At 48.4% G+C, this 20,558-nt stretch overlaps 2 protein-coding genes across 2 annotated transcripts in view; one reads left to right on the top strand and one right to left on the bottom strand.

Moving 5' to 3' along the window:
* LOC309549998 (uncharacterized protein) overlaps positions 1-10,237 on the top strand; it is a 137,970-nt gene extending 127,733 nt beyond the window's left edge. Inside the window, exon 13 of the mRNA XM_082250472.1 lies at positions 9,478-10,237. Within this exon, the coding sequence (XP_082106598.1) occupies positions 9,478-10,079 (602 nt within the window). The 3' untranslated portion in view covers positions 10,080-10,237. The remainder of the gene's footprint in view (positions 1-9,477) is intronic.
* Positions 1-20,558, bottom strand: part of LOC309550283 (uncharacterized protein) — a 1,519,274-nt gene that overhangs the window by 281,984 nt on the left and 1,216,732 nt on the right.

The following is a 20,558-nucleotide window of genomic DNA, read 5'->3' as shown; positions in this document are numbered from 1 at the left end:
TCTACAAGGACGTCATGATGGAGAATCAGCCGCCCCTCACATCACCGGGTAAGAGGAGACTTTATTGTAAGGAGAGAGCAGTACAGAGGGTCCAGCTAGATCCCCCATCATCTGATAAACGCAGAAACAATGTTTCTCTTACGTCCTCCGACAGTCGCCGCCCACTCATACAGTCTTCACTTATGGGGTATTGACTTCATCTCCACAGGAGTTTCTAGGCATAAGACTTGTAAAAGAACAATAAATCTACATAGTCACACCCATGGGGGCTGTCCTTCTAGTCCAATACCCCCCCTGCAATAGCCATCCCAATTCAGTTTGTCTTCTGCCTAGCTTCAGGAGTGGATAGGCTTCCCTGTGCTGAGGCTACAGTCTCAGCCTTTTCTCTTTTTCTCATATGATTTATTTTCAAAAGATGTAATTTTTTCTTTACATTGCTAGCTGTTTATTTTGTCAGCGATAGTTAGTTGGATCTTCGGATGAAGACGGCGTCTGTGGAGCCGGGAATCGGACTGACCGTCCTGGTTCTCCAGGACAGAGGGTCAGATGGAATCCCAGCCCGCCATCGAGCGTTTCGCAGGCTATGTGTTCGCCCTGGCCTCACAAACGACCCATCCCTGTCCATCTGGGATGCAGCCATGTGAGGTGGCTACCTCACTGGACACAGCATAGGTTCGTCCGTGCACTAATAGTGTGCTGCGTTTTTGGCTTTTTCCTCCAGCTTTGGTGGGGGATTCAGGGTCCTCTGAATCCTCTACTGTCACTAATTTGGCTGCTGTTGTGGCAACTTTGGTGTCAAAAATGGATGTGCTGATGTCTGAACGTGCTGCTAGGAAAAGGCCTATAATCTCCCTTTCTTCTGATTCTGAGTGTGATATGGTTGCTGTAGGTAGCGTGGCCCTTTTGGGGTCTCGCTCTTCTCAGGACCCGCAAGAGTCTGAGGGGGAGGCGGAGGTTGCAGGGGTGGATGACTCCCCACCCCCCCCCCGGGTCGCCCGAGAAACGCGCGGCTATGGATGAGTTGATCTTAGCGGTAAAGGAAACACTACATTTGGAGGATGAGCCCACTCCTCCGGGCGTTGTGTCCTCTTTTTTGGCACACACAGGACCCGGAAGACGGCGCAGGTTTTTCCTTGCCCCGCAGAGTTTCACCATAAGGTGAATGAGCTATGGCATAATTTAAAACACACCTTTGTGGTGCCTAAGAAGTTTCAACTTCTCTACCCTTTTGCGGCCACTACGATGGCGCGCTGGTGTGTGCCTCCTCAAGTGGATCACACGGTGGCCAGATTGAATAAATCTACCCTGCTCCCTGCCGAGGACTCTCCGGTGTTTAGGGACCCTACGGATAGGAGGCTGGAATCTCTTGCCCGACACGCCTACATGGTGGCGGGTTCCATGCTCAAGCCTATTTTTGCCTCTGTGATGGTGGCTCAGGCTGTGGCGGATTGGACCAAGGTGCTCAAACGCACCCTCGTGGCCGAATCTGCCCCTCCCACTACAGTGGAGATGGTGGATCAGATCTACCGTGGTGTCATGTATTTGTGCGATGCGGCTCTAAATGAGGCCCCTTTGGCGATACGCTTGTCCAGTGTCGCTGTGATTAACCGTCGCTTAATCTGGTTGAAATGTTGGTCGGCTGACCAAGAAAATCAAGGCAGACGGTGGCTGATATCCCCTATGCGGGGTCTCGCCTTTTTGGGGAATTCCTGGATGAATTGGTTAAAGGAGTCACTGGGGGTAAGAGCACTTTGCTGCCCCAGAACCCTAAGGGTAAGATTTTCCGCGGTAAGCGGGTCCCCTCCTTTAAACCTACTCAGGGGTCCTTTCGTGCCTTTAAGGCACAGAACAAGGGGAAACCCTTCAAGGGCTAAGGTGGCCAGAAGAAGCCCTGGTTTGGCAAACACAATTCCGGCCAGGCTGGGTCGGCGGCTCAGTCCGCCTCGGCCTGAAGGGGCGCCCTCACCCGTTTCAGGGGTGGGGGGACGTTTGGGCGGTTTCCTCCAACCAGGTGGGTTCAGGAAATCATTCGGTCAGGGTACAAGATCGAATTTCTTTCATGGCCGGCGAACAGATTCTTTCCTTCAAATCTTCATTTGACCCCAGGGCGGTTACAGGACCTACATCAAGCGGTGCAGGATCTTCTCGCTCAGGGGGTGATCGTCCCGGTGCCTCATCGGGACAGGTTTCGGGGTTTTTATTCAAATCTGTTCACCGTGCCCAGAAAGGAGGGCAAAGTGAATCCGATTCTGGACTTAAAAGCGCTGAACCGCTTCGTGCGCGTTCGAAAGTTCTGCATGGAATCACTCCGCTCGGTGGTGGCCTCCCTGGATGCGGGGGAGTTCCTGGCCTCTATAGACCTGAAGGATGCGTATTTACACATCCCCATTTTCGAGGACCATCAGAGGTACCTCCGATTCGCTATCGCGGAGGAACATTACCAGTTTGTGGCGTTTGCCTTTCGGTCTCGCTTTGGCTCCAAGGGTCTTTACCAAAGTGTTGGCGCCTGTTCTGGGCCTGTTGCGGGCACAGGGCATTGCGGTCTTGGGATATCTGGACGATCTCCTGATAAGATCGAGTGCCAGCCAGAGCCTGCTGCGCGATCTGTCCACTACGGTCCAGAAGCTTCAGGAGTTCGGTTGGACAATCAACGTCCAGAAGTCGACTTTGTCGCCTTCGGTTCATCTCCAGTATCTGGGAATGATTCTGGACTCTACTCAAGCAAAGGTGTTCTTGCTGGAGGACAAGCTCCGGACCCTGCAGAATGAGGTCAGGTCCCTCAGGGACTACAAATCCTTGTCACTCAGGACCTGTATGCGGTCCCTGGGGTTGATGGTGTCGGCCTTCGAGGCGATACCATTTGCACAATTTCACACGCGCTCTCTTCAAGCGGAGATCCTGGCCAGATGGGACAGACTGCCTCAGTCCTTGGACCTGAGAGTGTCTCTGAGTCACCAAACCAGAATGGATCTCTTGTGGTGGCTCCAGTCCCCGGCTGTGTCGGACGGCAAATCCTTCCGGACAATTCTGTGGACGGTAGTGACCACGGATGCCAGCCTATCGGGCTGTGGTGGAGTCCTGGGCAACAAGTCTGCCCATGGCACTTGGTGGGAGGAGGAATCCTACCTTCCGAGAAACATTTTGAAATTGAGAGCGATCAGGCTGTGCCTGATCCATTGGTCGGATTTCTTCAGGGACGTCCTGTCCGGGTGCAGACGGACAATGCCACTGCGGTGGCTTACATCAATCACCAAGGGGGCACCAGGAGTGCCCGGGCGGCCCAGGAAGTGACCAGTATTCTGTCTTGGGCCGAGAATCCTGTCCCGGTGATTTCGGCGGTTCACATTCCGGGTGTGGAGTATTGGCAGGCCGACTATCTGAGCTGCCAGTCCCTGGACCAGGGGGAATGGTCCCTACACCCGGAGGTGTTTCAAATGCTGTGTGCGAGATGGGGATCCCCGGATGTGGATCTGTTCGCGTCTCGGCTAAACCACAAGGTGGAAAGGTTCATGGCAAGAACGCGCGATCCTCTGGCAGACGCCTCGGATGGGCTGGTGGTGCCTTGGCGTCGGTATCGGCTGATCTATGCCTTTCCTCCGATTCAGTTGTTGTCCAGGTTCCTTCACAGGTTGGCCTCGGAACAATCGCTGGTGATTCTGGTGGCGCCGGACTGGCCTTGCCAGTCCTGGTATGTGGACGTCATTCACCTGGCCGTAGAGCCTCCGTGGTGGCTGCCAATGCGAGAAGATCTACTGTCTCAAGGACCGATCTTCCATCCTGCTTTACAGTCGCTGGCTTTAACGGCCTGGCTGTTGAGAGCCAGGTCCTGAGAGACGGGGTCTCTCCTCAGAGGTCATTCCTACTTTGATCGAGGCTAGAAAAGCCTTTTCTGGTAAGATTTATTACCGTACATGGAAAGCTTATTTTGCCTGGTGTGAGTCCAGGGGTTTCTCTCCTCGTTCCTACTCGGTGGCGAGGATGTTGGCTTTCCTTCAGACTGGTGTGGATCAGCGCCTTGCGTTGGCCACGATTAAGGGCCAGGTCTCTGCTCTGGCTGTTCTTTTCCAGCGCCATGTGGCGTCTAATTCCTTGATTCACACCTTTCTTCAAGGTGTGTCACCTGGCTCCTCCTAGAAGGGAGCCCTTACCTCCATGGGACTTGAACTTGGTTCTGTCCGTGTTGCAGCGTTCCCCTTTTGAAAACATCAGGGAACTTTCGTTGCCCATGCTATCTAGGAAGGTTGCTTTCCTGGTAGCGATCACTTCTGCTCGCAGAGTGTCAGAGTTGGCGGCGTTGTCTTGCCGCTCCCCTTACCTGGTGGTTCATAGGGATAAGGTGGCCTTGCGACCTAATCAGTCCTTTTTGCCAAAGGTGGTTTCGGAATTCCACATGAATGAGGACATTGTTTTACCTTCGCTTTGTGCAAATCCTAAGCATCCAAAAGAGGTTGCCTTACATTCCTTGGATGTTGTCCGGGCGATCAGGGTTTACCTGTCGTCAACTGAATCCTTTCGGAAATCAGATTCTCTCTTTGTCCTTCCTGAGGGACCTCGGAAGGGTATGGCTGCGTCTGCAGCAACCATTGCCAAATGGATCAGACACCCATTGTACAGGCTTATTCGTTGCGGGAACGGGTTCCTACCTTCCCTGTCAAGGCGCACTCTACCAGGTCGATGAGTACGTCCTGGGCCTATCGGCATCAGGCTTCGGTGGCCCAGGTGTGCAAGGCTGCGACTTGGTCGTCGGTGCATACTTTCTCGAAGTTCTACAAGATTGATGTTCTGGCATCAGCTGATGCATCATTTGGCCGAAAAGTTCTCTGTGCGGCAGTTCCTTAGGGAACCCTGGTTTTTGTACAGGTCCCTATCTGTTGGGGTTGTTTTCCCCTTGGTTATTTGTTTTCCTGGGTTGTTGCTCATGTTGAGCCCTTTTTTGTTACCCAGAAGGTTACCTTCTTGTACATGTAAGGTTCCTTTCTCTGATGTGGGTACTGCGTTGTTTTTCTGGCGGTTGCGTTGCCCACCCCTCATGTCTACACTGCTTTGGGACGTCCCCATAAGTGAAGACTGTGTATGAGTGGGCGGCGACTGTAGGAGGACGTAAGAGAAAACTGAATTTTTGTAAAATCTTACCGTAAAATTCCCTTCTCTAAGTCCTCCAAAAGTCGCCGGCCCCGCCCCTCTTTTTGGGGTCCTTTGTTATACACTTTCACTGCTTGCGACCAAACTGAATTGGGATGGCTATTGCAGGGGGGTATTGGACTAGAAGGACAGCCCCCATGGGTGTGACTATGTAGATTTATTGTTCTTTTACAAGTCTTATGCCTAGAAACTCCTGCGGAGATGAAGTCAATACCCCATAAGTGAAGACTGTATGAGTGGGCGGCGACTGTCGGAGGACTCAGAGAAAGGAATTTTACGGTAAGATTTTACAAAAATTCCGTTATTCAGTCAGTGTGTGTGTGTTTCCTACAGATGTATCCAGTAATGGGAAACCACCAGAGAGATGTCCCCGTCCTCTGTATTCCCGGGATTCCACACAGGAAGGTCACACCATCCCTCACCATCATCAGGTAGATGAGGAACAATCACTGATAGTATCATTAGGATCTGTACATTATCTGCATTGTTACAATTGATGTCATTTTTATTATATATTCAGAGTGGAAACCTGAGAGCTTCTAAAGTTGAGGTTGAAGAAGAGGTAAAAGAGGAGGATGATGAGGATGGAGTGATAGAGGACACAGAAGGACACAAAGATCTGTACCAGGACACCATGGTGGAGTCATCCAGCTACAGAAACCCAGCAGAGAGATGTCCCCATCCTCCGTATTCCCGGGATTCCACACAGGAAGGTCACCCCACCCCTCACCATGATCAGGTAGATGATTGACAATTATTGGTAGTTATGATTTATATACAGCACGTTTTATAATAAATGTTTGTATTATTTATCCAGAATGGAAACAGAGGGGATAATCATGTTGGTATTAAAGAAGAGTATAAAGAGCATGATGAGAAGTATGGTAGAGTAGAGAAGTTTTCAAAAGGACACAAGGATATGATGGAGCCACCTAATACCAGGAACCCATCAGAGAGATGTCCCCGTCCTCTTTATTCCCGGGATTCCACACAAGATCACACCATTCCTCATCTTGATCAGGTAGGTGAAGTTGAGGGTCCAGGAACATTAAGCCTTTGAACACTCTGACATGTAAAGACAATGTGTGGACCAGGTATGGGTTTTGGGTCCAGGTTGACTATAAATTTGAACCAAACCCAAGCTATTTGTAACATTAGAATTTGGCCAATTTGCTTGCCAGCCAAACCTCTGACTGTTGAATCCCAAAGTAATTCATTTGATGGCATTCTAACTATTACCACTAAACATTAACTTCCCTCTCAGGGCCATGGCTGCTGGGATGCTGGATGCCGCTGGTGTCCTAGCACAATAATGCCCTGCAAACCAGCCTCCCAGATCCTAGCTACCAATGACACTGTGTGGATCGCACAGAGTCTTGGTTGCTAACACATAGACAGTCACCTATCCTTATTGGCTGTTATGTTGCATGCGCTCTCCAGCATCCTGGCAATCATTGACTGGTGTAACCCATTTGCGATGAAGAAGCAACCGGAAAAGATCTTTCGTCAGGAGGAGAAAGGGAAACTGCTGATCAAGCGTATGATGAATAGGCTTTAACATGTCTCCTCCAAAGCCTCACCTCCTCTAATGCATTTTACCCTCTTACAGATTTATTCATAGAACTCATTCATAGAATTGTCACACACTTAATTGGGCAGTCCCCCGTTGTGTGCTTCTACTTCTCATTTTGACAGGTTGTCTGATCACGCTGGACAGCCTGTTAGAACCTAGCACCCGGCAGTGTGCGGAGTCACCGGGTTGATACACTGGGGCTTAGAGTAGTGTGTTTTTTTTGTTTATATTGGTCACAAGGCTAAGATCGCTGTTACGTGGGTTGTCGTGTTTGTGTCAGCAAGTCATTGGGGTGTCATTCATTGTGAATAATGTGGATCTTCATCGCCAGATGACATTGCCATTGGATTTACATTGTGGGACTTTTTTGGGATGGGGGCTATACAGGAATTGAGGATGTTATTTTCTGCCATTATTTTGTTTTAGGGTGAAGATCTGCTTAAAATGAAACTTGAGGGTGAAATAGAAAAGACGCATGTGAGGGATGATCAGCAATATATGGAGGAGGCTTGGATGACGAGGATATTCAAAGAGGAGGACACTCCTACAGAGATCAGCACAGGTGAGCGATAATATATTCTTCTTTGATCTTTAATAGGCCAGTAAGAGGTTCTGCTTTGTAGGATGATATCCAGTTTGTGGGCATTCCCATTGGGTGGAAGCTACAGCCGGCACTGCAGCCACCTCCCTATCCATTCTGCAGCCCTGTGCCTCCTCAACTTTTCTCTGCTACCATATTTGCACTGCACAGCTTTAATAGTAGACCAACTATAATAGGACTGAGCCCAGACCCAGCCGCCAGCTATTCCAGGGAGAGAAACTAGTCTAGCAGCTGTGCACTTATGATGTTTTGAATGTTGGCCTGTAGAGACAGTTGTTGTCTTCACAAAAGCACAAGCCCACAACAACATAAGCCAGCTACTACACCAGTCTCCCTTGGAAAACCTAGTCCACATCTGCGCACCAGCTATATCTGGAAGAGACTAGTGTAGTATCTGGCTTGTGTTTTTGTAAATGACAGTAATCTTTTTAGCTGTCATTTACAACAATACAAGCTGACAGTTACTACTATGCTCCCTGTTACCTGAGGCAGGTGGATGTGTCTTGGCACAGTCTTAACTGCCATCGGCTATTCCAGGGAGAGAAACTAGTATAGCAGCTGTGCACTTATGTTGTTTTGAATGATGGATAATGAGACTATTGCTGTCTTCATGAAAACACAAGCCAGCTATTACACTAGTATCCCTTGCAAAACTGAGCCCAGACCTGCCCACCAGCTATATCTGCTAGAGACTAGTTTAGCTGGCATGTGTTTTGTCAGCTTATGTTTTTGTGAATGACAACGATCTTGTCAAGCTGCCGTCATTTACAACAGTACAAGCTCACAGTTGTAACTCCTCTCCAGTCTCTGGCCTTAAATAGCAGCCAGCTATTCCAGGGAGAGAAACTAGTATAGCAGCTGTCTATTTATGTTGTCTATTTATGTTGTTTTGAATGATGGATAATGAGAAAATTGCTGTCTTCATGAAAACACAAGCCAGCTATTACACTAGTCTCCCTTGGAAAACAGCCCAGACCTGCCCTTCAGCTATATCTGGAAGAGAGACTAGTGTAGTAGCCGGCAGGTGTTTTGTCAGCTTATGTTTTTGTGAATGACAGCGATCTTGTCCAGCTGCCGTCATTTACAACAGTACAAGCTCACAGTTTATATTCCTCTCCCTCTTCTCTGAAGCAGGTCCATGTGTCTTGGTTCAGTCTCTGGCCCTAAATAGCCACCAGCTATTCCAGGGAGAGAAACTAGTATAGCAGCTGTCTACTTATGTTGTTTTGAATGATGGATAATGAGAAGATTGCTGTCTTCACGAAAACGCAAGCCAGCTATTACACTAGTCTCCCTTGGAAAACAGCCCAGACCTGCCCATCAGCTATATCTGGGAGAGAGACTAGTGTAGTAGCTGGCATGTGTTTTGTCAGCTTGTGTATTTGTGAATGACAACGATCTTTTCCAGCTGCCTTTTATTTACACCAAAACAAGCTGATAGTTATTACTCCACTCCCTCTTCCCCGAAGAAGGTGGATGAGTCTAGGCTTAGTCTCAGGTCTTAAATGGGAAATTGAGGAGCACAATATTTGAACAGTGAAAAATACTAGGTGCATTGTGTCTCTTGGGGGATTTTTACAAGCTTTCTCATCCTCTGATAATATTTCTTTAAGTGTTCAATCTTGTTTTTGTATATTTCCAGGACACGCCAGCAAGAAACTCTCCAAGGATCATCTCACTTTATCTCCAGTTTGTAAAATGGAAGATGAGGACATCACACCAGATTGTCTTTTCTCCTACCCAATGAACTCCACTCTCAATGAGGGCTTTCACAGTGTGGATAGACCATTGAACCCCTCTGACTCTGATCGGCTATATATTATGGGGGATGGTGTTGAAATCAAGGGGGAGAAGAATTCTCCTGAATATGGGGAAAATTTGAATTCTGATTTAAGTCGCAATGCGCATCAAAGCTCAGAAGAGCTATATACCTGTTCTGAGTGTGGGCATTGTTCACATAAAGCAGAACTCGCCATTCACTACAATTCTCTTACAAAGGAGAGGTTATTTTCCTGCCCTGAGTGCGGGAAAGATTTTTCAGAGACATCCCATTTTCACACAGAGAGGTTTCAAATCGGTGACAAGCCGTTCTCTTGCGCTGAGTGTGGTAAATGTTTTTCAGGGAAGGCCTACCTTATGGTACATCTGAGATCTCACACAGGGGAGAGGCCTTTTTCCTGCACTGAGTGCGGGAAAGGGTTTTCCCGGAAGTCCATTCTTAACATGCATCGAAGATCTCACACGGGGGATAGGCCCTATTCCTGCCCTGAATGCGGGAAATGTTTTTTACAGAAAAAACATCTCAACACACATCAGAAGTCTCACACGGGTGAGAAGCCGCATTCCTGCCTTGAGTGTGGGAAATGTTTTTCGGAGAAATCACCTCTTCGTAGACATCAGAGGATTCACACCGGGGAGAGGCCATATTCCTGCCCGGAGTGCTGGAAATGTTTTGCACAGAAATCAGACCTTGATAGACATCAAAGATCTCACAGAGGGGAGAAGCCGTATTCTTGCTCTGAGTGCGGGAAATGTTTTTCAGAGAAGTCCAGCCTTAACAAACACCAGAGGACTCACTTGGGGGAGAAGCCGTATTCTTGTCCTGAGTGCGGGAAATGTTTTGCACAGAAATCCGATGTCGGTAGACATCAGAGATCTCACAGAGGCGAGAAGCCATTTTCCTGCCCTCAGTGCTGGAAATGTTTTTCACAAAAGGCCAACCTTTATAAACATCAGAGGGCTCACTTAGCGGCAAAAATGTAGTCCTATTCTGAAGTGCGGGAAATGTTGTTTTTTTTTTTTTTTATAGAAGTCTTAACTTTCTGAAGATCAGAGATTTTACACAGGAGAGAAACCACATTTCCTGCCTTGAGTGCAGGAAATTTCTTTCCCACAAGTTGAGTTATCAAAAATCCTATACAACCTTCCAGTTGCATTGAAGTCCCGAGTGCGGGAAATGTCTTCTTTATGAATTATATTTTACTGTACATCCGAGATCTCACTGAGAAGAAGCACACCTTTACCGTATATACACCTCAGAAAACTTGAGTGCTCTTTCATTCTTCATAATATAAGAGAAACTTCACAAGGGAACTGCCGTAGTCTGTTTGGAGAAAGGAAAAGGGGGGGGGGGGTGTGTGTCAATATTGGAGTTCCTCCTGCAGTGTATCCTGATCTCCTCTGCTCTTCTGTAGGATCATCAAAACCTAGATATTGCTTATGAATAATACAGAGCAAGGGAGATCAGTCCTAAACAACAGGGTGGTTAATTTCAGTACAAGCGTTGTGCTATCAACCTGGGAAGGCAGGTGTATTTACTTAAGACTGCCACCTGCTGGCTGAAAGTGGTTTATATTACTTTTTCTAGATGTAACTCTTCATATTCCTAAATAAAATAAACAATATGTATCCTAAGGGAAGTGAATATTGATATCCTTCAGAGGGCAACACTACATTACATAATTGCGACAATCAAAAATCACTGTTTACGTGTGTAACCTCCAGGTATTCATTCAAAACTTTCCAAGCAATCACTACTAACGAAGATCGTGACATTGTATCAGTACTTCATTCGCATAGATTCGGGTATAAAGATGGCCATAAATGACGCAAGCGAGGTGGTTGGAGGAATCTTCCCTGCTCTGCGCTATTTGTATTTTGACAGCGGGGACTCCTCCGCTGTCGGAATTTGCAGATTAGTGCTGCAGCCGACTGGCTGATCAAGCATAAATGGACCAACAGCCCTTTTCGAGAGGAATCAATCATTAGATCAACTCCCCTCAAAGGGGAATGGCCGTAGATGGATCGAAATTTGGCCGGTCCCTACTAAACTGACCAAATTTTGATCCATTTATGGCCAGCTTAAGTTTCACCATCAGGGACGGATCAGAGGTGGGCTGCATAACCCATCATGACTAGTGAGGTTGTTATGATGGTGGCCACTGGCTCAAAAAAAATAGATGATGTTAATCCAAAATGGGGATTTGGAAGAGGTTTGAAGTCCTGCTTGCATCCGGTTGTGCTCTCCCTCCTGACTTCTGCCATGATTTTGCAGCGGCACTGAAGATTTGAAGGCAGGACTCTATTTGTAAAGGGAGGACTAAGGAGAATGGGGCTGACTCTCATGACGGGGACCAAATAAAACCCTCCTGCGCTTGAGTGTGGACTCTCCACTTAACCAGTTATAGTGCAAATACGTTAGGACTTTGGGTATCCTTTACGTACACTAGAAAACAACAAAGAGAGGGTGCCACTACGATTACACAATTTTATTGAACAAATATAACAAGTGATATACTTACAAACGCATGACATACACAAACGTATTATAAAATGCAAATGAGACTGCCTACGGGTCCACAGCGTTCTACTGGAAAGGAAAGGCCTTTCTGCATCCAAAACAGCTTATGTGTTTCGAGGGACAAGCCCTCTTCCTCAGAGCCAAAAGTATGAATGACTGAACTCCAATTTATATACAGTATCAAACTAAGCATTTTATCCTATCTTCATATACTATTTGTATACAATATGACTCGTGTTGCTTGAAATGGTATGCTCAGATGACTTGTGGCCCCACCCCTCTATTGAGGCAGAGGGACCTGACATCATGGCTGATTGCATAGTATGATATATATATTTTTACATGAAACCGACTTCATTGGCAGATTGAAATAAATCCCTTTGATCTGTAAATGAATAAACAAAAAGAAACAATGTTTCTTTTTATCTTTCTGTTTCAGCAGCTGAGCAATGTTGTTGATAAACATTGCCCGGCTGCTTTTTTTTGACAGCTTCAATTGCCTGGGACTTCCTTTACACTTCAGCTGTCAACAGGAGAATAAAACCTGTATCAGCGCTGCTTGTGTTATCAAATCTCACATATGAAAACACTTCTATACAAAGTATGTGCTACAGTGCAATAAAGTGACAATTGTGCTAGTAAACATTGTACACAAAAAACAATCAATGAATTGCACACTTCAATAAAGTTCATAAAGTGCCCATAGTGCTTCCAATAAAATGAATCCAAAAAGGGCTTCAAACGTGCTCTTCAGTGGTGCTATCCTGTTGTGCCCCCACTCACCAGAAAAACTTTAAACTGAAGCCTGTATCCTTGAACTATTGCTCCACTGTCCGTCTGAGCAGGGAAGGACTATGCCAGATAATTACACCCTGGTATATGCTAAGCATTCTTTCCCTGTGACCCAAATAAAGAGGATTCTCCATTGGAAGTACGTATAAAAGGAATCTTTATTAAATAATATCCACTTGCATTAAAAACACAGCTTTCCGGGGGCGTGACCGGGAGCCGAGCAAGCTGGATGTCTTGGAAGGGAGCTCCAGCTTTTTAATCCAGTGTCATCCACCGCTAGTTGCCCTTCCACGGCCTCCAAATCAACACAGGATACCCCCTGAGACCCACTACATAGACCAGGACGGATAGTGGGAGTCTCTGTAGCGGCATTTCGGGGATCTGGATTCGGAGGCTTCTAGAGACTCCCTACAGGCGATCCGAGGACACAACCCACCTACCTGGGCAACCTGGGACCGCCATCCACCCATCAGGTCAAAGGAGCCGGCTTCGACATCCCCGCGATTGCGGCCTACTTGCGGCACTGAAGCCTCCGCACTAGCCGCATCCGGAAGCCGCGGGATCCGGAGATCGCGGGCCGGGACACAGTAGGACACAAACTCTCTCCCTTCCAGCCCAGGGCTACTTTCCCTGCCCACAGGCCCTTTGTCCAGCCGCCTTAGCCCGCGCGCCCGGACGGCCCGCATCTTTGGGCCTCTTCACCAGGCCCCGGCCGCCATCTTCCCTAGGCCTGCATAACTTCCAGGCACTCACCGCAGCCTAGCACCGCGCGCGGGAGGTTTTGGGAGCGGGGTAGAGCCCCAGGACTGTATCAGATACCCTCCCCAGTGGCCCCGGAATCCACAAGACCTTCCCCCAGAGGGTAGAGGCCTCCATCCCTCTCCTCGGCCGCCATATTGCTGAAGTCTCCAGGCCTGCAGATGGTTACTATACCCCTCCTGGGTCCTCCCTGCCATCAACAACGGGCCCCCCAGCCCTCTGCCACTCCAGGGGGGCTGTCAGGGGACAACTGGCCAGCGGATGCACAGCAGAACAACCCCACTCATACCCTACTTGGAGCTGCGGCCTAGCCTAGAAGCTCCTGCACTTACTTACACTGCCTAACAACCAACCCTACTAGGCAGACAAGGATTGCTAGAGAGGTGGCCCTACCGGGCACCTTCATGACTGCACCGTAAGTGGCCCCTGCCGCTTCGTGGGACAAACCGCTGCCCTTATGGGAGCTAATCCCAAGTGTCCAAAATGGGAAAGGTAGGCAGAAGCGCCTCAGCCTCCAGGCCACCCGCAAAACCCTCCAGCACCCAGCTCAGCCGCAACATTCTGGAGCTGTTTCGTTCCCAGCTATCAGACTGCAAGGCGTCGCAGGCCTCATCCCCACGCTCGCCTGGAATTGAGTCTGACGCCGCCATGGGCAGCGAGGGGACGGCTCTTCCGCTCCCACATCCGCTAGTAGCCCCTCCGAGCCTCTTAGACCTCCAGAGAATAGCACTGGACATCAAGAGCGACATTAAGAATACCTTCACGGCAGCCATCGCTGACCTGAAAGCGGATGTCCAGGCTGTCACGGCAAGACTTGATGGCGTGGAGCAGACGACACACCTGCACTCAGAAGCCATTAAGCAGGTACAACATACCTACTACTCCCAACTCACCCACCTGCTCGACATGCAAAGGCACCTGGAGGACTTAGACATAAACAAAAAGAGAAGCCGCTCAGGTGCAAGTTCAGCACTCGGTGCAGGTCAGATCCGCCATCCAAGCATATAGAAATCCAAAAAGAGAGAGACCGCATTCAGAGATGTAAGTTGAAAATCAATGGAACTCCTTTATTCTCCATAAATACAGCAGACAGACAGTGCAATACACGAACAGACGTGTCGGGTTGACACGTTTCACGATAAAAATCGCTTAATCATAACCACACACCCTTTTATCATGAAACGCGTCAACCCGACACGTCTGTTCGTGTATTGCACTGTCTGTCTGCTGTATTTATGGAGAATAAAGGAGTTCCATTGATTTTCAACTTGCATCTCTGAGTGCGGTCTCTCTCTTTTTGGATTTCTACCTGGAGGACTTAGACAACAGGGGACGGCGACATAACATCCGTGTTTGGGGGATTCCTGAGACTGTGGAGAATGAGGTCATCCAGTCCAAACTATGTGCCATATTCAATTACCTCCTCGATAGGCACCCTGCCTCCCTGGGGGAGATGGAAAGGGCACACAGGGCCCTGCGCCCCAAACCCCATGACACGGAGCCCCCAAGAGACATTGTCTGTTGCCTGGTCAATTTCCCCTTGAAAGAGGACATTATGCGGAGAGCTAGGGAAAGAGGCCATATACTCTTCAATGATCCGGAAGTAAAGCTTTTCCAGGATCTTTCTCAACTAACTCTTCAGAATAGGATGGCCCTCCGCCCCCTGCTGGATGTGCTCAGGGTGCGTGGGATTACATACCGCTGGAAATTTACCTTCTCGCTGTCCGCCACCTCCAGGGGGCGTACTGCTATCCTGCGCACACCAGATGACCTTCCGGCTTTTGCGCTGAACTTGATCTCCCCCCAGTGGATCTTCCGGAATGGTACTCCTTCTTCTACTTTCCGACGGAACCCTGGAGACCGGTATCACACTCTCCCTCGCCAAAAGCACAAAGACACCGCTCCAGGCATAGGAATCCGGATCCAGCTTCAACATCCTCCCGCCCTCCACGCAGGGAACTGGACAGGGGGAGCCCTGCTCACTCGCAGGGCCATGCCTAAGACCCCCCGTGAAGTTCGCATGATCCATGGCTTTACACAAAGACTCCCCCAGCCTGCCTCTTGAACCCAAGGTTTACCTCCCTCCCCTTGTACGGCAACTCTCACCCTTTTGTCTTCTACAATGGCTGATCCCTTCATGTTTTGGCTTCAGTTATCCCAGAAGACTTGCTGGTGACGTGACCGGGGGGGGGGGGGGGAGGACTTTAGACTCAGAGGGACCAGTCGACATCTGAATACCTGCAGCCTCTGACATTGCTTTAAACCTTTTTCTTGATTTTCTCCCCCACCCTGTCATAAAGAACTTTCTCTAAACAGGTCCCTCCGTGTCCTGAAGCACCCTTTGAAGACAAGAATCCCGGAGCCCAGCTGGACACGGCAGGGACTAGCTTCGCAGAAGGAGACTGTGCCTGATCTCGGGGGGTGGGGTGAGTCGGAATGCGGGGTGCCGCCTCCCAATGTATTCCTTACATAACGGTACACACACTGGAGCTTCGCCTCCTCGGGGCATGCTCCTGCTGGACATGGCGCGGAGACGCTGACGCCGGCTGGTATTTTGCATTTGATCTGATGCTCTTGTCCTCCTCTCCCCTCCCCCCCTTTCATATCCCCCCAGCCCCCTTTTCCACTCCCCTCACCTCCGCCTCCCCCCTTTTCCTCCCCCTTCTCCCTCCCAGGAGCTCTTACACCACCTCTGGTTGAGTCCCCGCTCCCTCCTTCCTAACCCTACGGCTGCTGTCTTCTTTCTCCCTTCTTCCTCACACCTACCCCGCTTACCTCCCCTTTCCCATCCCTTGAGGGACACCGCCTGTACATCTTTTTGAGTGGTGCGCGCCCCCCCCCCTCCCTCCCTCCCTCCTGCGCCGGTCCTACCTTGCACATTTGGCCTCTGCACCTGGAGACTGTAGATCAGTGGTCCTCAACCCTGGCCTACAGGGCCCACTAACAGGCCACTTTTGCAAGATAACTGAAATACATCCCAGGTGATATCATTTGCTGCTCAGTGATTGCAGTATTCTAGTCTGCATCTCCCCAAGGTAATACTTAAAACCTGGCCTGTTAGTGGGCCCTGTAGGCCAGGGTTGAGGACCACTGCTGTAGATGACCATGCCGAGCCACCCTCTGGAGTTGCGCTGCATGTCTCTCAATGCCAAATGGAATTATAATGGAAAAGAAACAGGCACACATTAAGCTGGGAAATCTCCAATTCCCTAAGGACTCCGGGGGGACTAGTTGTCCCAAATGCCAAATTACAGTGCATCTGGAAAGTATTCACAGCGCTTCACTTTTTCGACATTTAATTACGTTATAGCCTTATTCCCAAATTTTATTAAATTCATTATTTTCCTAAAAATTCTACAAACAATACCCCATAATGACAACATGAAAAAAGTTTGTTTGAAATCTTTGCAAATTTATTAAAAATAAAAAACGAAAAAAAAAAACACATGTACATAAGTATCACAGCCTTTGCTTAATACTTTGTTGAAGCACCTTTGGCACCAATTACAACCTCATTTTTTTTGAGTATGATGCTTCAAGCTTTGCACACCTATTTTTGGGCAGTTTCTCTCATTCTTCCTAGCAGGACCTCTCAAGCTCCATCAGGTTCGATGGGGAGCGTCGGTGCACAGCTATTTTCAGATCTCTCCAGAGATCTTTAATTGGATTTAAGTCTGGGTTCTGGCTGGGCCACTCAAGGACATTCACAAAGCTGTCCTGGCACTGCGCATAACCTGACCAATACCATCCCTACAGTGATGCATGGTGGTGGCAGCATCATGCTGTGGGGATGTTTTTCAGGGGCAGAAACTGGGAGACTGGTCGGGATTGAGGGAAAGATGAATGTAGCATTGTGCAGAGACATCCTTGATGTAAACCTGCTCCAGAGCGCTCTGGACATCAGACTAGGGCGAAGGTTCATCTTCCAACAGAACAACGACCCTAAGCACACAGCCAAGATAACAAAGGAGTGGCTATGGGACAACTCTGTGAATGTCCTTGAGTGGCCCGGCCTGAACCTAGACTTGAACCTGATTAAACATCTCTGGAAAGATCTGACATTGACAGTGCACTGACTCTCCCCATCCAACCTTCTGGAGCTTAAGAGAAACTGCCCAAAAATAGGTATGCCAAGCTTGTACCATGTAGCAGAGCGTCCCAGAGAGAGCCGGGAAAGTCCTGTTTGGGGTTTATACATCCCCCAGGCACCTCTCATACACCTTTAGGGATCTCTGATCCATGATCCAGTTCGGATCTTGGTCTTCTCCAGGCCAATTTTAACTCACCTGAGACAGACAGCCAGGGCTCTCTCAGCCTGGGAAATCAGACGTTTGTCTATGAGAGCAGAAGGTTGTTAAAAATGTCAGATTGTGTATGGGGAAGCAGACAAGTGGTAGGCTTGCTCAGCCTGTTAGTGAGGGCCTGCATTTTGTGTAGTAAGTGCTGGGACACGGCTAGGTTTTTGTTTTGTTATTATTTCACCTGCTTGTTTTTCCTTAAAGCACTGTACAGCACTTGTATAAAGACTTGTATATAGCACCAATAAACACCACACTGTTTGTCACTACCGCATTGGATTTGGTATCTGTGCCTAAAAGACTGCTCATCTCAGGGAGCTTAGCACCTTCTACCTGTTCCCCAGCTTACAAGAGGCTAAGCCTCGAAACGCGTTGGCCTTCACGAATCAAGGGACGACTCCCCCTCAGATCCCTTTACTGAGGAACTGCGTTCCTTATGTGATATGCTTTTTAACAAGAACTTATTTGTGAGTATTTTTAATCTTTCTACTTTTAAATAAATAATCCAAAGGATAATGCACTAGGCCTATGTGCCCCTGTGTTTGTTGTTGTTTACAGTGTTTCCAGGCTTCCCTGGTCATGTAAGGGGCAGCAAGGCAGTAGCATTCCTCCTGGGTTGTCGTGTCCACAGCACCAGTATCAGTGGAAAGACCCTAATAAGGTGGACTAGAGACTACACCACTCTGAGCGCAGGGAACAGGTGCTTTGCACCAAAAACTTTCAGACAATTATGCCTGATGTGCCCTGACTTTCCACATCTATAGCAGACCTGTTAAAAGAACTCATAGTTTGCCACAGGGTTAGAAGGTGAGGGTTCAGGTGTTATGACAGGCTGTTGAGAAATAGAGACAGTGTGAGGTGGGAGGGTGTTAACGGTATCGAGGTCCGTACTGTGAGCGGAAGAAAACGGAGATGAAAGTGCACAGATAGAAATCAATAAGTTGGTCTCAGTCCTGGGACCAACCTTGTTCAATTTATTCATAAACAGCATTGAGGAAGGGATCAGTAGTTCGTTATCAGTTTTTGCAGATGACACAAAATTGGCCAGGGCAATAACTGCACAGCATGAAGCAGATATCCTACAGAATGACCTGGACAAAATTACGGAGTGGGCAACGACATGGCAAATGAGGTTTAATGTGGAGAAGTGTAAGGTTTTGCACTTGGGGACCAAAAACATAAAAACACAATACACGTTAGGAGGGGAACCCTTGGGGGAATCAAAAATGGAGAAAGATTTGGGAGTCTTAGTTGATGATAGATTAGGCAACAGCATGCAATGCCAAGCGGCAGCTTCCAAAGCCAACAGAATATTAGCATGCATAAAGAAAGGGATGTATTCCAGAGATAAGACTATAATCCTTCCACTTTATAAAACTCTGGTCCGACCGCATCTGGAGTATTCTGTCCAGTTCTGGTCGCCAGTCCTCAGGAGGGATGTGTTGGAGCTGGAGAAAGTCCAGAGAAGGGCAACTAAACTGATTAGGGGGTTGGAGGACCTTACCTATGAAGAGCGGCTGCAATCGCTCGATTTATTTTCCCTGGAGAAAAGACGTCTGAGAGGGGACATGATAGCAATTTATAAATATCTTAATGGGGATCTCAGCTTAGAAGAAAAGCTGTTCATTCGAAGGAATTGCATGAGGACTCGAGGACATACAATGCGATTAGAGGAGAAGCGTTTTAACCTCAGGCAACGTGGGGGGTTCTTTACTGTTAGGGCTACAAGATTGTGGAATTGTCTACCACAAGAGGTGGTTTCTGCGGGTAGTATGGTGACTTTCAAAAGACTCTTAGACTTACATCTCAAGGATCAGGAGATTGAGGGCTATGTTAGATGATTACAGTCACACACACCTACACAGGTTGAACTGGATGGACTATTGTCTTTATTCAACCTCGCCTACTATATGTAACTATGTAATAACAGGCTGTAAATCAGGAGAGACAGTGACAGGTTCAGTGTCAGTGGATCTGGCTCTGCTCAGTAAAGTTAGCCCAGGAAGAGCTTCCTCCACTTCCTTCACCGGATCGCTGGACTCAGCTCTCTCATCAGGCCAAGTGTACATAATGCGGTTCTTCCGGACTGAAACTACCTCATGTACGCCTTGCTGATTGACCATAATAAATCTCTGAAGCCACAATTGTGCTACGTCTAGCATCTTTGTTGCCTGGAGCATAGTCCTAAATTCAATAGTGAACTTCTACCATCTCCAGACATCAAAGGTACCTTCCAAAGGGATGCACGACTTGTTCCCCTGGACCACTTATGCCACTTCCAGGGGGGTCTCATGGCCCGAGCTCCAAACGCAGACTTCATGTACTGCAAAGCTGTTTGACCTCCTTGGGGGGCCTTCGTCCCCCCCCTTTGCATGGACAGCCCATGACGATTAGAATCACTCCTTCGCACCTGGTTTAGGAGCAACACTGCCAGGCGCCTCCTGTGACAGTGTCGACTTGCTTCCGGACTCCGAATATTTGACACGCCCCTCAGTCAGCTATAAACCTCAACCCGGTCGCTTTGTACGGCTATACAGCTTAGCTAGCAACCCCCACACACTCCCCAACTCCGATTATTTTACACGGCCAAATGTGGGGCGGGTTTCAGTATCTACTCCTCACACGATGAAGGCTGAAACAAGCGCGTCGCTTTCACCCATTTCACGTAGACGGCCCAAAGTACACACAATCGTTTCGACCTAACCCGTGCAGCCAAACAACCCCTAAAGCAAAATGAAACTCCTTGTTGCAGAGTGCGATCACTGGGTGCAGCGGAGTCCATTCAGATCAGACATTGTGGAGTAAACAGGAACTGGCTCCTTTATCACTTTCTCATTTGTAAGAACAACACAGACAGGAAGAGATAACCAACGAGTACAGTGCAGTGTACAGGAAATGACAACACATCATAGAGAATGCATAGCATATCACTAAGCATTAGCGACATCTACTGTCCTATTTATGAACTGCAATAGACTAAGCTTAAAGTTGTTGTATCTCCAACACTCCTCACTATACAAACCTTGGCTTCAGTCTATTCCTTGATGTTACATAAAAAAATTCAATTGAGATGCCGGTTATTGCACACTGGAA

Source organism: Pelophylax lessonae (assembly GCF_965119305.1).
Source record: "Pelophylax lessonae genome assembly, chromosome: 3".
In the NCBI taxonomy this organism is placed as follows: Eukaryota; Metazoa; Chordata; class Amphibia; order Anura; family Ranidae; genus Pelophylax; species Pelophylax lessonae.
This window is presented reverse-complemented; position numbering and strand designations above follow the sequence as displayed.